The sequence below is a fragment of the Trichomycterus rosablanca genome, chromosome 19, assembly GCF_030014385.1.
Source record: "Trichomycterus rosablanca isolate fTriRos1 chromosome 19, fTriRos1.hap1, whole genome shotgun sequence".
In the NCBI taxonomy this organism is placed as follows: Eukaryota; Metazoa; Chordata; class Actinopteri; order Siluriformes; family Trichomycteridae; genus Trichomycterus; species Trichomycterus rosablanca.
Window position 1 is genome coordinate 13949229 of NC_086006.1, and position 11268 is coordinate 13960496.

The 11268-nt window shown below is 39.2% G+C and overlaps 1 protein-coding gene across 2 annotated transcripts; it reads left to right on the forward strand.

The window, feature by feature from the left end:
• The first annotated feature begins 5026 nt into the window (after positions 1 to 5026).
• adrm1 (ADRM1 26S proteasome ubiquitin receptor) lies at positions 5027 to 11180 on the forward strand. 2 transcript variants are annotated; one of them, XM_063016161.1, is made up of 4 exons: positions 5027 to 5303; positions 9210 to 9367; positions 9452 to 9554; positions 11023 to 11180. In XM_063016161.1, the coding sequence occupies exons 1-4, from the start codon at positions 5267 to 5269 to the stop codon at positions 11127 to 11129; spliced, it is 405 nt and encodes a 134-aa protein (XP_062872231.1). In that variant the 5' UTR covers positions 5027 to 5266; the 3' UTR covers positions 11130 to 11180. The 2 variants fall into 2 exon arrangements, with proteins under 2 accessions (XP_062872231.1, XP_062872233.1); XM_063016163.1 differs by lacking the exon at positions 5027 to 5303 and adding an exon at positions 7864 to 7924.
• The last annotated feature ends 88 nt before the right edge of the window (positions 11181 to 11268 follow it).

Below are 11268 nucleotides of genomic sequence, written 5' to 3' on the forward strand. Positions count from 1 at the left end.
ACGTCATTTAGCGACTTCTAGCGACTTTTAGGACAGCCAATAGCTACTTTCCTTACTGAGGAGTTGGCAACACTGCATCCGCGACTGAGCCGGGGTGCGTGGCGAAAGCCGTGCTCGGCATCCGTGCTTGAGCCGTGCCCCATCCAGGGAAGGGGCGCGTGGCGGAAGCAGCGCTTGGCACACGCGCTAGTGCACGCTTCATCAAGGGGAGGGGCGCGTGGCGGAAGCAGGGCTTGGCATACGCGTTCGCGCCGCGCTTCAACAAGGGGAGGGGGGCGTAGCAGAAGCAGTGCTTGGTACACGCAACCGCAAGTCGCGCTTGGCACACGAAGGGGCGCGCATGCCTAAAAAGGTTGAAAACCCTTGTCCTGGACTACCAATTGATGGACATCCCTATGCCCCAAGACTCAGTCATGTTTGACATTGAGTCTTTCTGGGGGAATATGACCTCACTGAAGAATAGGGTAAGAAATATTCAGCATTGACATGAGCAACTTAAGTTGCTCATGTCAATGCTGAATATTTCTTACCCTATTCTTATTATTATTATTGTTATTAATAACTGCAAAAATATGTAGGAGTGTAATTAGGCTTCCTTGGTTCATTTTTTTTAAAGGTGACTGGTATGAGCAGATTTCCGAGGCTGTATTAGTTCTGCCACACTCAAATGCAGATGCAGAGAGGGTTTTTTCCATGGTGGGGCTTAATAAAACCAAAACCAGGAACATGTTGGCTCTGGATGGAACTCTGTCATCCATCATGACCGTGAAAATGGCTGACATTGAACCACAGTGCTTTAAATGGGAGCCCCCAATATCGGTCATCAAGGCATCAAAATCAGCCACAAACACTTACAACACACAAGATCACTCATAAACACAAACACACACAGAGGGACAGAATAACCAACACTGTTCAAGGGGCCCATTTGTTTTTCTTTTTTTAATTTGTTTTTTGTTTGTTTGTTTAGAAAGGCATAGCTAAAACAATTTATTTAATATTACAGAAATTAGTGTAACAATGACAATGACCACTGCTGTTCAAGGGGCCCATTTGAGGCAAATTGTGTTTATGCTGATGGGACACTGGGAGGGACCGCACACCCCCACCCCACCCACCATCTCACTCCAAGCAAACTTGAAAACCAAGGACGGATTAAGGATAGTCTGGGCCCCTGGGCAAGGAGTTGCCCAGGAACCACACCCCCCACACCCCCACCCCGCGCGGCCCCCCCCCCCCCCCCCCCTCCAAAAACATAAATAAATTAATACATTAAACAACCTGTCAATAACTAACCCTAACACAAGAATCTATTTTATATAAGTTTCTTTCTACTCTTCTTTCTTGCAAAGTCATCCACTAATTCATCAAAATTAAGCTGTCTGACCAAATCTGATTCAATGGCCAGAAGTGACAGTAAGTTCAGGCGGTTTTGGCGCATCCTAATCCTGAGTTCATTCTTAATACGAGCGAGTTTGGCGAATGAACGCTCCCCTTCACAATTTGTGATAGGCACAGTCAAACAACAACAAATCAAAGGGTTTTTTTGTTTAAGATGAGCTTGGACTCCATTGTACTTTCCCGACATGTTACTTGCATTATCATATGACTGGCCCCTACAGTTGGATAAGTCTAGGCCCAGATTCTCCACCATAGCAACGACACACTCTGCCAAACTGTCCCCACTATGGTTTTCAATAGGCTCAGAAGCTAGAAAACGCTCAACTACATGTCCGTCATTATTAACAAACCTGAAAATAAAAGTAAGTTGGTCCACATGAGCAAGGTCTGGAGTGGAGTCAACTATAACAGAGTTATAACAAAGTATTTTGATTCTTTGATCTCATTAACAATTGCCTGCTTTGTTCTCTGTCCCATCAAATGGATAAATTCTTCACACACTGTCGATGATAAGTAGGACACAGAACCTTTTCCCTTACCTCCAAACCTTTGGAGGTGCTCAGCTAGGAATGGGTCAAATTTGGCTAAGAGTTCTATGATGCCCAAAAAATTACCATTGTGGGCTGATCCTAATAGCTCATCATCTCCCCTGAAAGCAAGTCCCCTCTCCCCCAAAAACTGGATGACTGCAACAACTCTTTTCAAAACTTCCCGCCAGTATTGTCTTTCTGCATCAATTTGTTTGACAATATCAGAATCAATTGTTGCTGTGCCTCTGGAGCGATTATATAATGCTAGCATGCAAGCCCTATGCTCCACACTCCCCTCATGCTCACCAATCCGCTCTGAATGTTTCCAGTCAGAAAATCCATGAACAAAAGTATTGTGCTTACTGGAAAACAGTTTGCAAGCAAAACAATACACACAGCCAGTTGAAGGAGAGTAAAGTAGCCACTGCCTAGTCACAGTTTGCCCGTTGGGTAGAGAGCAACTGAGTAGAGCATTTGTAAAGCTCCTACTGGTACCCCCAATGCCTCTATCCCTGACTGAGGCTGGGTACTTAGCACTTCTGTTTTGAAATGCAGCTTCTCCTCTACTAACAAGAATCGACTTGGCTTGGTCGGTAATGGTACTGGGCCATAAAGCAGGGTCGTTGACCGTTTCACACCAGGAGTTGGGGTCCTTGCCCTCCTCATTTGAAAAACGACACTCACACGATGCAGCTGGCTGGTCTGATTGTGGGTCTGACACACCTGCAACTTTCCTTTTATGGTCTTTCTGCTGCTGGTCTGTGGTAGCCTGGCAGGGCTGGCATTCCTGCTCTGCACCTGACTGGGTCTGCAAAGGTACATAGTCACTGACAGGTGACACTAAGCCAGTGGTGATCACATCTTCATTGCTAGAACTCTGATCACTGCTAACATCAGCAATACTTGTCTCACTCATATTCAGCGGTTTCTCAAAGAAGTTTGAGATCAAAGGAACGCTTTTCAGGAAATCTGCCTGATTTGCTTCCTTAATCTTTTTTGCTTTTCTTTTTGAGGCACCACTTTTTTGTTTGGGATCCATGTTATTAATAGCAAGTGTTTCTTAAGATGCAAATATAGAAGCTTGTCTTGCAAATTCCTATTCCTATCCAATACTTACTATGTTGTTTCTATGTTGTATGTTCAGGAAAAAAATACAATCACAAAATTGTAGAACCAGATACAATATGTAATAAAAAAAGGCTGACCTATAACTATTTAGCTATAAATTGTTGTTATTGTAAATGTATTGTATGTATGTACTAATATTATAAAGCTTACACTTCTACTATTATCAATAATGTAATATGCAAATAACAATAAGCTTTTAAAAAAGCTGTGAGTTGCTAGTTACCAACGTTGAAAAAGGCTGTGAACCTTTCAAAGTTTAATATATTATATATAGTAATATAATGTTATATCATGTAATATAATATAATATAATATATAAGCCTTTGAAAAGACTATGAAAAGAATGTAACAGAATATATGCAATATAGTATAGTATAATATAATATAAAAATATTTATATATATTATAAAATAATATAATGCAGTATAAAGGGCAATCTGGTAATAGCAAGGTAAAAGTTGTAGTAAAAGCACAGAGCAAGTTCGCAAGCTGAACTGTCTGAATGTGAGGAGTTTTGATACTGGCAGGGGGTTTTATATAGATCTTGCATATTCACTTGGAAGTTCTCGCAACACCTGATTGGCTCAGCCCCCGTGGGAATTTAGGGCAATGTAACAATTTTTCACCACTGAGTGAGAGAGTGGGGGAGGGGCAGCCACTGTCTACTACAAAAAATGCTGTTTTGTGTGTGTGAGAGAGAGAGAGAGAGGCATGGAGAGGGAAACAGGGGGAAGGTTTTGAGTATATTAAAAATGCTGTGTTAATGATATTAAATCAAGTTTAATTATTGTCGAGACCCCTTCACACTGCCTTGAAACATGTCAAGTCATGTCAAACTGTCATTGAATAGTCATTGAATAACAAGCTGAATAAAATATGTTTTCCAATAAATAATCCTCAAACAAAATATCAGGGTTACACGCATACGCAGCCACAGCTACTACAACAAAACCACTTGCTGTTTCATCATCTGTCACCAAACCAAAATTGTGCTACTCAGTAAAATTAGCTTGCAGTTCTGTTGTATGAAAAGGCACTTTTCCTTTCATGCATTCCTTTAGAGCTAGAGTGACCACTGGTCTCTTTACTGTTGTTTATTAAAGGGGAAACATGAAACTAGTCAAATGGCTTGTTGTTTTCACATAAGTGAAATCACACCCTTGGCCAAATTCACTCAATTTAATCGGTGTCAAAGATAGCATTCATCAGATAAATTGCTTGTCTTAAATTTAAATCATTGCAAAATTGCTAAATTAATTTGTGTCTCTGCGCTTAATAGAAATTGAACATAATAATTTTGAAACAATACAAATTCAGAAACATTAAGTAAGGGCCTGAATCGCATATTTGCAACAAAACGTCTGTTATGAAATATGGTAGCTTGCCTGGCAATTTGTAGGTCCCTAGAAAGTCAAGGAGCCATGGTAAACGACTTCTATGGAAGTCAAGGGCCCCATAGCAGGGGCCCTCATGATCAAGGGCCCTCTAATGGTATGCCCTGCTCTTCTCTAGGGCCCCCTGGTAGGGGCTCTCATAACCAGGGCCCTCTAAAAATATGCCCCCCTCTTTCCTAGGACCCCTAATAGCCAGAAGTCGAAGTCAGAGCAGTGCCACAACGCCTCATCCATTTTCATAAGGGGCCCAAAAGCATGGCTAGGGCCCATAAGCATGGCTAGGGCCCCCAAAAGCATGGCTAGGGCCCAAAAGCATGGCTAGGGCCCAAAAGCATGGCTAGGGGCCCCAAAAGCATGGCTAGGGGCCCCAAAAGCATGGCTAGGGCCCCCAAGAGGCCCTGGGGTCAAAGTCCCTAATAGTCAGAGGATCCTTAAAATGGAGGGCCCTCGGAAATAAAAATATATTGTATCATAAATGTTGATAGGCATCGCAAAATGTTTTGGGCCAGGGCCCCCCCGGGGCCCCCTGACCTCAAGGGCCCCTGGGCGCTGGCCCCACTGGCCCGGTCAGTAATCCAGCCATGATTCTAACCATCACTTATGTTGAAAGCCAGTCTGCAGCTGCTACACTCTCCTCAGGCTCTGCTGCACGTCAGAGCTCCACTCAGGCTCCCACCACCCCAGTGACCACTGCTGCCATATCTTCAGACTCCCCCATCAACTCCGGCCCACCAGTCTTCTTCCCTGGCTGCAGAAGTGGGGAGTCCAACACAGCACATCCAACTGAGTGACCTCCAGAGCATCTTAGCCACCATGAATGTGCCTGCCATGACTTCAGAGGACCAGGAAGGTAAGAGAGGTGATGACTTCACCTGTTACAATGGTTTGATATTTATTTTTCTCAGCAGTCTTGGCAGGCACGTGCACAGACATTTTTGGGGGCAGGTGCTCAAGCCAAAAAAAAAAGATAAAAGATATAAAAGATAACTTATCTCCAAAATTATTAATAAAAAACACAGTAGAATATTTAACTTATATATTTATTTTGTTAACACAATCAATACACATCTAATCAAATAACTCAAATGATAAAATTGCATAAATAAATGAAAAACAGGCAAAAACAAGGCCATATTGTGTGCGCTTTTTAATAACCAAACAACTGATACTGATACGTCTCCCTCATTTGCTTTACTGGTAGATGGCCTAATCCAGGATAAAAGAGAGCTGCTACCCTGAGCTGCTGCTGTAGTTCCTTTTCTTTCTGCTTTTGTAACCTTTTCTTTTCTTGGCATTATTGCTGCAAAATTTGTAAATGAGATGAATCAATGTTGTGCATAATAATCAAGAGTGACTTACTGAATCTCCATAAAGGGTATACATCATTTTACTGTTTTCTGACAGAGTTGAAGCATTACACTAATAATATACCATTACTAGTATCAATTTACCTCACCAGACTGTCATGTAGCTCAACTTAAGACCTACCTTTGATTTCAAATCAGAACCCCGCTTTGGGTAGTTAATGTTAACAATGGGCCTATTATTATGCCAATAAAATAAAATAGACAGCTAAATAACATTTTCCTATTTATTCATCATTGTTTGTACGCTGTTCTATTTTATAGAGCATTATATTTCGCCTTCTACATATATTAGTTTGTAATGTTGATTATTCCTCATTTGTAAACCTCAACTGTTGAAGAATAAATGCTTGCATGAAAATAACTCCTTGACTAAAGGTGACTTTTCCTACACAGCGTTTTGGCCAGGATGCTGTAATTATAAAATATTGTAGGTTTGTGTCTATTTTCAACACTTTACTGTGAGAGCTACTTGACTTGAAATAAAAGCAGTATTTATAAAACAAAGTTTGTAGGTTGTGAGGGACATTAATAAGTGTATATTAAAAATAGTTTGACATTATTATAATAAATTACATTAGAGTTTAATAGATTTATTTGTCTCCAATATAAAAATATTATGGATTTATTGATCTTAACTTAAATTAAAATTAAATTAAAATAAAGGTATTATAAAACAAGGTTAGTAGGTTGTGAGGAACATTAATATGTGTATATAAAAAATAGTTTGGGTTTATTATAATAAATCATATCAGCGTTTAATAGATTATTTTAGTTACAATATACAATTATTATGGATTTACGGATTTTAACTATAAATTAAAATAAAAAGCATTATCTATAAAACAAGGTTTGTAGGTTGTGAGGAATATTAATATGTGTATATTAAAAATAGTTTGACTTTATTGTATTAAACTACATCACAGTTTAATCGATTTATCCCTGATATACACTTGTTATGGATTCATTGATCTTAAGTATAAATTAAAATAAATTAAAAATAAAAGCAGTAATTACAAAACAAGGTTTGTAGGTTGTGAGAAACATTAATTTGTGTTTATAAAAAAATAGTTTGACATGATTCCATCAATATATTAAAAGATTTGAATGGATTTATTGTAATGAGTGCAGAGTAAATGTTCCCTACGTTTTTCTGTTAGTTTGATGACGCTCCCTAACGTCTAAGCTGAAGTTGGCGCTTGATCAGCGGTTTTATTTTAATGTTTCTTTAAATAATTACATTTAACCTTAAAATTATTATAAAATAGTTTTTGTAGTATGTAGCCTACTTTCATCTGTGTAAGAATTCGTAAAATAAGAAGGTGTTACGTGTTTTTTCAACCATTTATATAGATCGGAATAGCGAATGTCAAACGAATGTTGAATATTAAACTTTACCGCAGTTATTTGACATTCTCCTGCAAAATGTTTGTGCTCGTGCTTTTTTTTCTTCAGGCTTTCACATCAAAATAAGTAAGACTTTAAATGAAACAAAACTAGTGAACTTGTCTAATTTGTAAAACAGTTAAACTGTCTTTAAATTCTCTGCCTATCTGTCTACTGCAGTTTGTCCCCCTCCACCTTCATTAAATATGACAAACATCGGTGAACAGCTGGACAAGGCTTTGAAATCACGTATTTCATGACTCATGAGTACAGAACGTGTAGGCTAGGGCTGAAACGATTCCTCGAGTAAATCGATTACTAAAAATCATAGATTAAAATTTTTTGCATCGAGGAATCGTTTAATCCGCACAACCATGTACAGCTCACGGTGTTTTACACGGACGACTTTCACTTTTGCGCAGCGTGTTTAACGCTGTGTGCAGGTGACGTGAAGAATCTGAGGGCTGCGTCCCAAATATCTTAAACATAAACAGAATTTAACAGGACTTAATCCGGGTTCTTTTTGCGGACAGTTTAATGAACACTACGTATTTGGACACGTTCGCCGCTCCTGCGAACTGAACGTATCAGTTTAGGACGCAGCCGAGATTTGATAGCGCGGACTGCAAAATATATAGAGAAAATAGCGAACAGGAGGAGACTGGACAGAGAAAACCACAGAAAGTTTGAGATCATTTTAAGCTGATAAAACTAAAACTCAGTATAACATCCACACCATCAGAGCGTCGTGTTTACTTTACTCATGTTTACTGACTTTACTTCGTTTCAACCACCACAGGCTTTAATGAAGATTTAGGCAAACACACACATACACACACACACACACACACACCAGATCTACCTCATCTAGAGACACAATCCTGACAGATTTTTATCCCCCTACAAACACTACAAAACCTCCCAACAAAATATTAAAGCTTTATGTTCTGCGTGAGCTGTAGCTGAAACTTTGAGTTTTGAAAGTTGCACAAATTACAGGCTTATGTTCATGTATTTTTGTTTATTATTATTTATGACTTGATGACCTGATGTTTCAGGTTGCCTGTTTACATTTTAAAAGTAAATTGATTTATTTTTGATTTATTTATTTTTGCATTTAAAAAATGTTAAACTGTCCTGTATGCAAGGAATACAAATGTACAGTTTGGTTTAAGAAACATGTCTTATTTAATCTAATATGTATTTGTTTTTGCTCTTTGTTAAAGCAAAAGTATTTCTTATCCGATTACTCGATTAATCGCTGGAATAATCGATAGAATACTCGATTACAAAAATAATCGATAGTTGCAGCCCTAGTGTAGGCGATGCGTTATGCATGGATGCTCTTTGTATGAAACACTGTCATTACCTGTTTGTAGTGTAGCAGCGGTTTGGCCTGGCGCTCAGCACCGCATGAGGAGGAGGAGGAGGGAGGGGCAAGGCGGGGATTAGATCGGGGCAGAATTCTCACAAGAACTCAAATAAATGCCCCTCAGATATCAAAACACTTTTGGGGGGAATTGATGACAGAGAGGGTAATTTTTAATTTTTAAATATTGATGAATGTAGAAAAAAATTGGGCTCCAGCAGAAAGGGCACTTTTCTCATCTAAGGCAAAAGGGCAGGTGCTTGGGTACCACTAGGGGTCTATCTGTGCACGTGCCTGAGTCTTGGACTCTAGGGACTTGCCTGCAACGTAAAATCAAGTCAGCAGCTCTGGAGTCCATGTCAAAGTGTTTGTCTTCAATTGTATAGACCCAAGACCCCTATAAATTCATATTTGATTGATATGTAGATTGATGGGTATAAAACTAGCCATTATATCTATTCAAAATAAAATCATAAGGTATTAATACTTAATGAAGCCAGTGTGTGTAAAACTACAAACTAAAGAAAAAAAACAAGTATATTTTCCAATGTTGTGATAAAAACCGTGGTGCTAAATAATCTCCCTGTCATTCTATTTAACAACTTTAATGTTTATCTGTCTGTTCCTGTCTCTGTAGTGGACCTGGCGAGTGTGTTGACTCCTGATATTATGGCTCCCATTTTAGCGAATTCTGAGGTACAGCAGAGACTGCAGCCTTACCTGCCTACAGGAGAATCACTACCACAGAGTGCTGAGGAGATCCAGAACACATTTACCTCACCACAGTTTCAGCAGGTTATACACACATTCACTCTAAAGATTTCAAAGTAAACACGCAGCATGACCTGTTTGATAAAATGTATGCATGTCTGTGTGCAGGCCATGAGCATGTTCAGCAGTGCACTGGCCTCTGGGCAGCTCGGTCCTCTCATGAACCAGTTTGGTTTGCCGGCCGAAGCAGTGGATGCAGCTAACAAAGGAGGTCAGACTTTTTTTTTGTTTGAGTTTGACACAGTAAATTCCAGTGCTGATGTACAACCCCAAATCAGAAAAAGTTGGGGCAGTATGAAAAATGCAAATAAAATAAAAAAGCAGTGTTCCTTACATTTACTTTGACTTTTATTTCATTGCAGACAGTTTGAACCCAAGATATTTCATCTTTTGTCTGCTCAACAATTTGTTAATATACCTCCATTCCTGCATTTCAGACCTGCAACACATTCCAAAAAAAGTTGGGACAGGGCCAATTTTGGGCTAGTAATGAGGTTAAAAAACTAAATAATGATGCGATTCCAAACAGGTGATGTCAACAGGTGATTGTAATCATGGTTTGGTACAAAAGCAGCATCCAGGAAAGGCTGAGTCTTTGATAAGCAAAGATTATCAGAGGATCTCCAGTTTGTCAACAAATGTGTGAGAAGATTATTGAAATGTTTAAAAACGTATGTAGCTCAAAGAAAGATTGGAAGGGATTTGCATATTTCTCCCTCTACAGTGCATAATATCATTAAACAATTCAAGGAATTTTCAGTGAATTTCAAGAACCACCACTCAACAATAGCTGATATAACCACATGGGTGAGGGATTACTTTGGCAAACCTTTGTCAAGCACTACAATACGGAGTTACATGCACAAATGCCACTTAAAACTTTACTGTGCAAAAAAGAAGCTTTATGTTAACCATGTCCAGAAGCAGCATCGACTTCTCTGGGCTCTGAGGCATCTAGGATGGACCATCACACAGTGAAAATGTGTATTGTGGTCAGATGAATCAGCATTCCAGTTCTTTTTTGGGAAAAAAATGGACGCCGTGTGCTCCGGACCAAAGAAAAAAAAGACCATCCAGACTGTTATCAGCAACAAGTCAAAAAAGCCGGGTCTGTCATGGTATGGGGCTGTGTCAGAGCCCTTGGCAAAGGTAATTTACGCTTCTGTGATGGCAGCATTAATGCAGAAAAGAACATTGAGATCTTAGAGGAACATATGCTGCCTTCAAGACGTCATCTTTTCCAGTCCATGCATTTTTCAACAAGACAATGCAAAACCACATGCTGCACACATTACAAAGGCAAGGCTGCAGAGGAAGAGGGTACGGGTACTGGACTGAAACACTAAATCGCCTGGTATCCTCAGTGCCAAAACAGCTTTTAAGTGTAGTGAAAAGGAATGGCAACATTACAAAGTGGTAAATGCTTTACTGTCCCAACTTTTTTTGGAATGTGTTGCAGGCCTGAAATGCAGGAATGGATGTTTATTAATTAATTAATTAATGAAATAAAGACCAGACAAAACATGAAATATCTCAGGTTCATCCTATCTGCAATTAAATGAAAGTCAATGCAAATGTAAGAAACTCTGTGTTTTTTTATTGTGTTTTGCATAAAACTTTTTCTGATTTGGGGTTGTATTTTTGATTTTGTTTTGAATAAATTCTCCTTTGTTGTGTAGATGTGGAGGCTTTTGCGAAGGCCATGGAAAGCAGCTTTGGAAAAAAGGACGATTCTGGTAAATCCAAAGATAAGAAGGATGATGATGAGGACATGAGTTTGGATTAGTAAATGTTAGGTTGTTGGTCCACTCATTGTCCTTGTTGTTTGTGAACTGTGCAGGTCTAAAATATGCTTGTATGTTTTGTACATGTTACATAATGAAAGTCTCTGCTTTATCAGATTAAAACTTACAAGTTTTATAAAT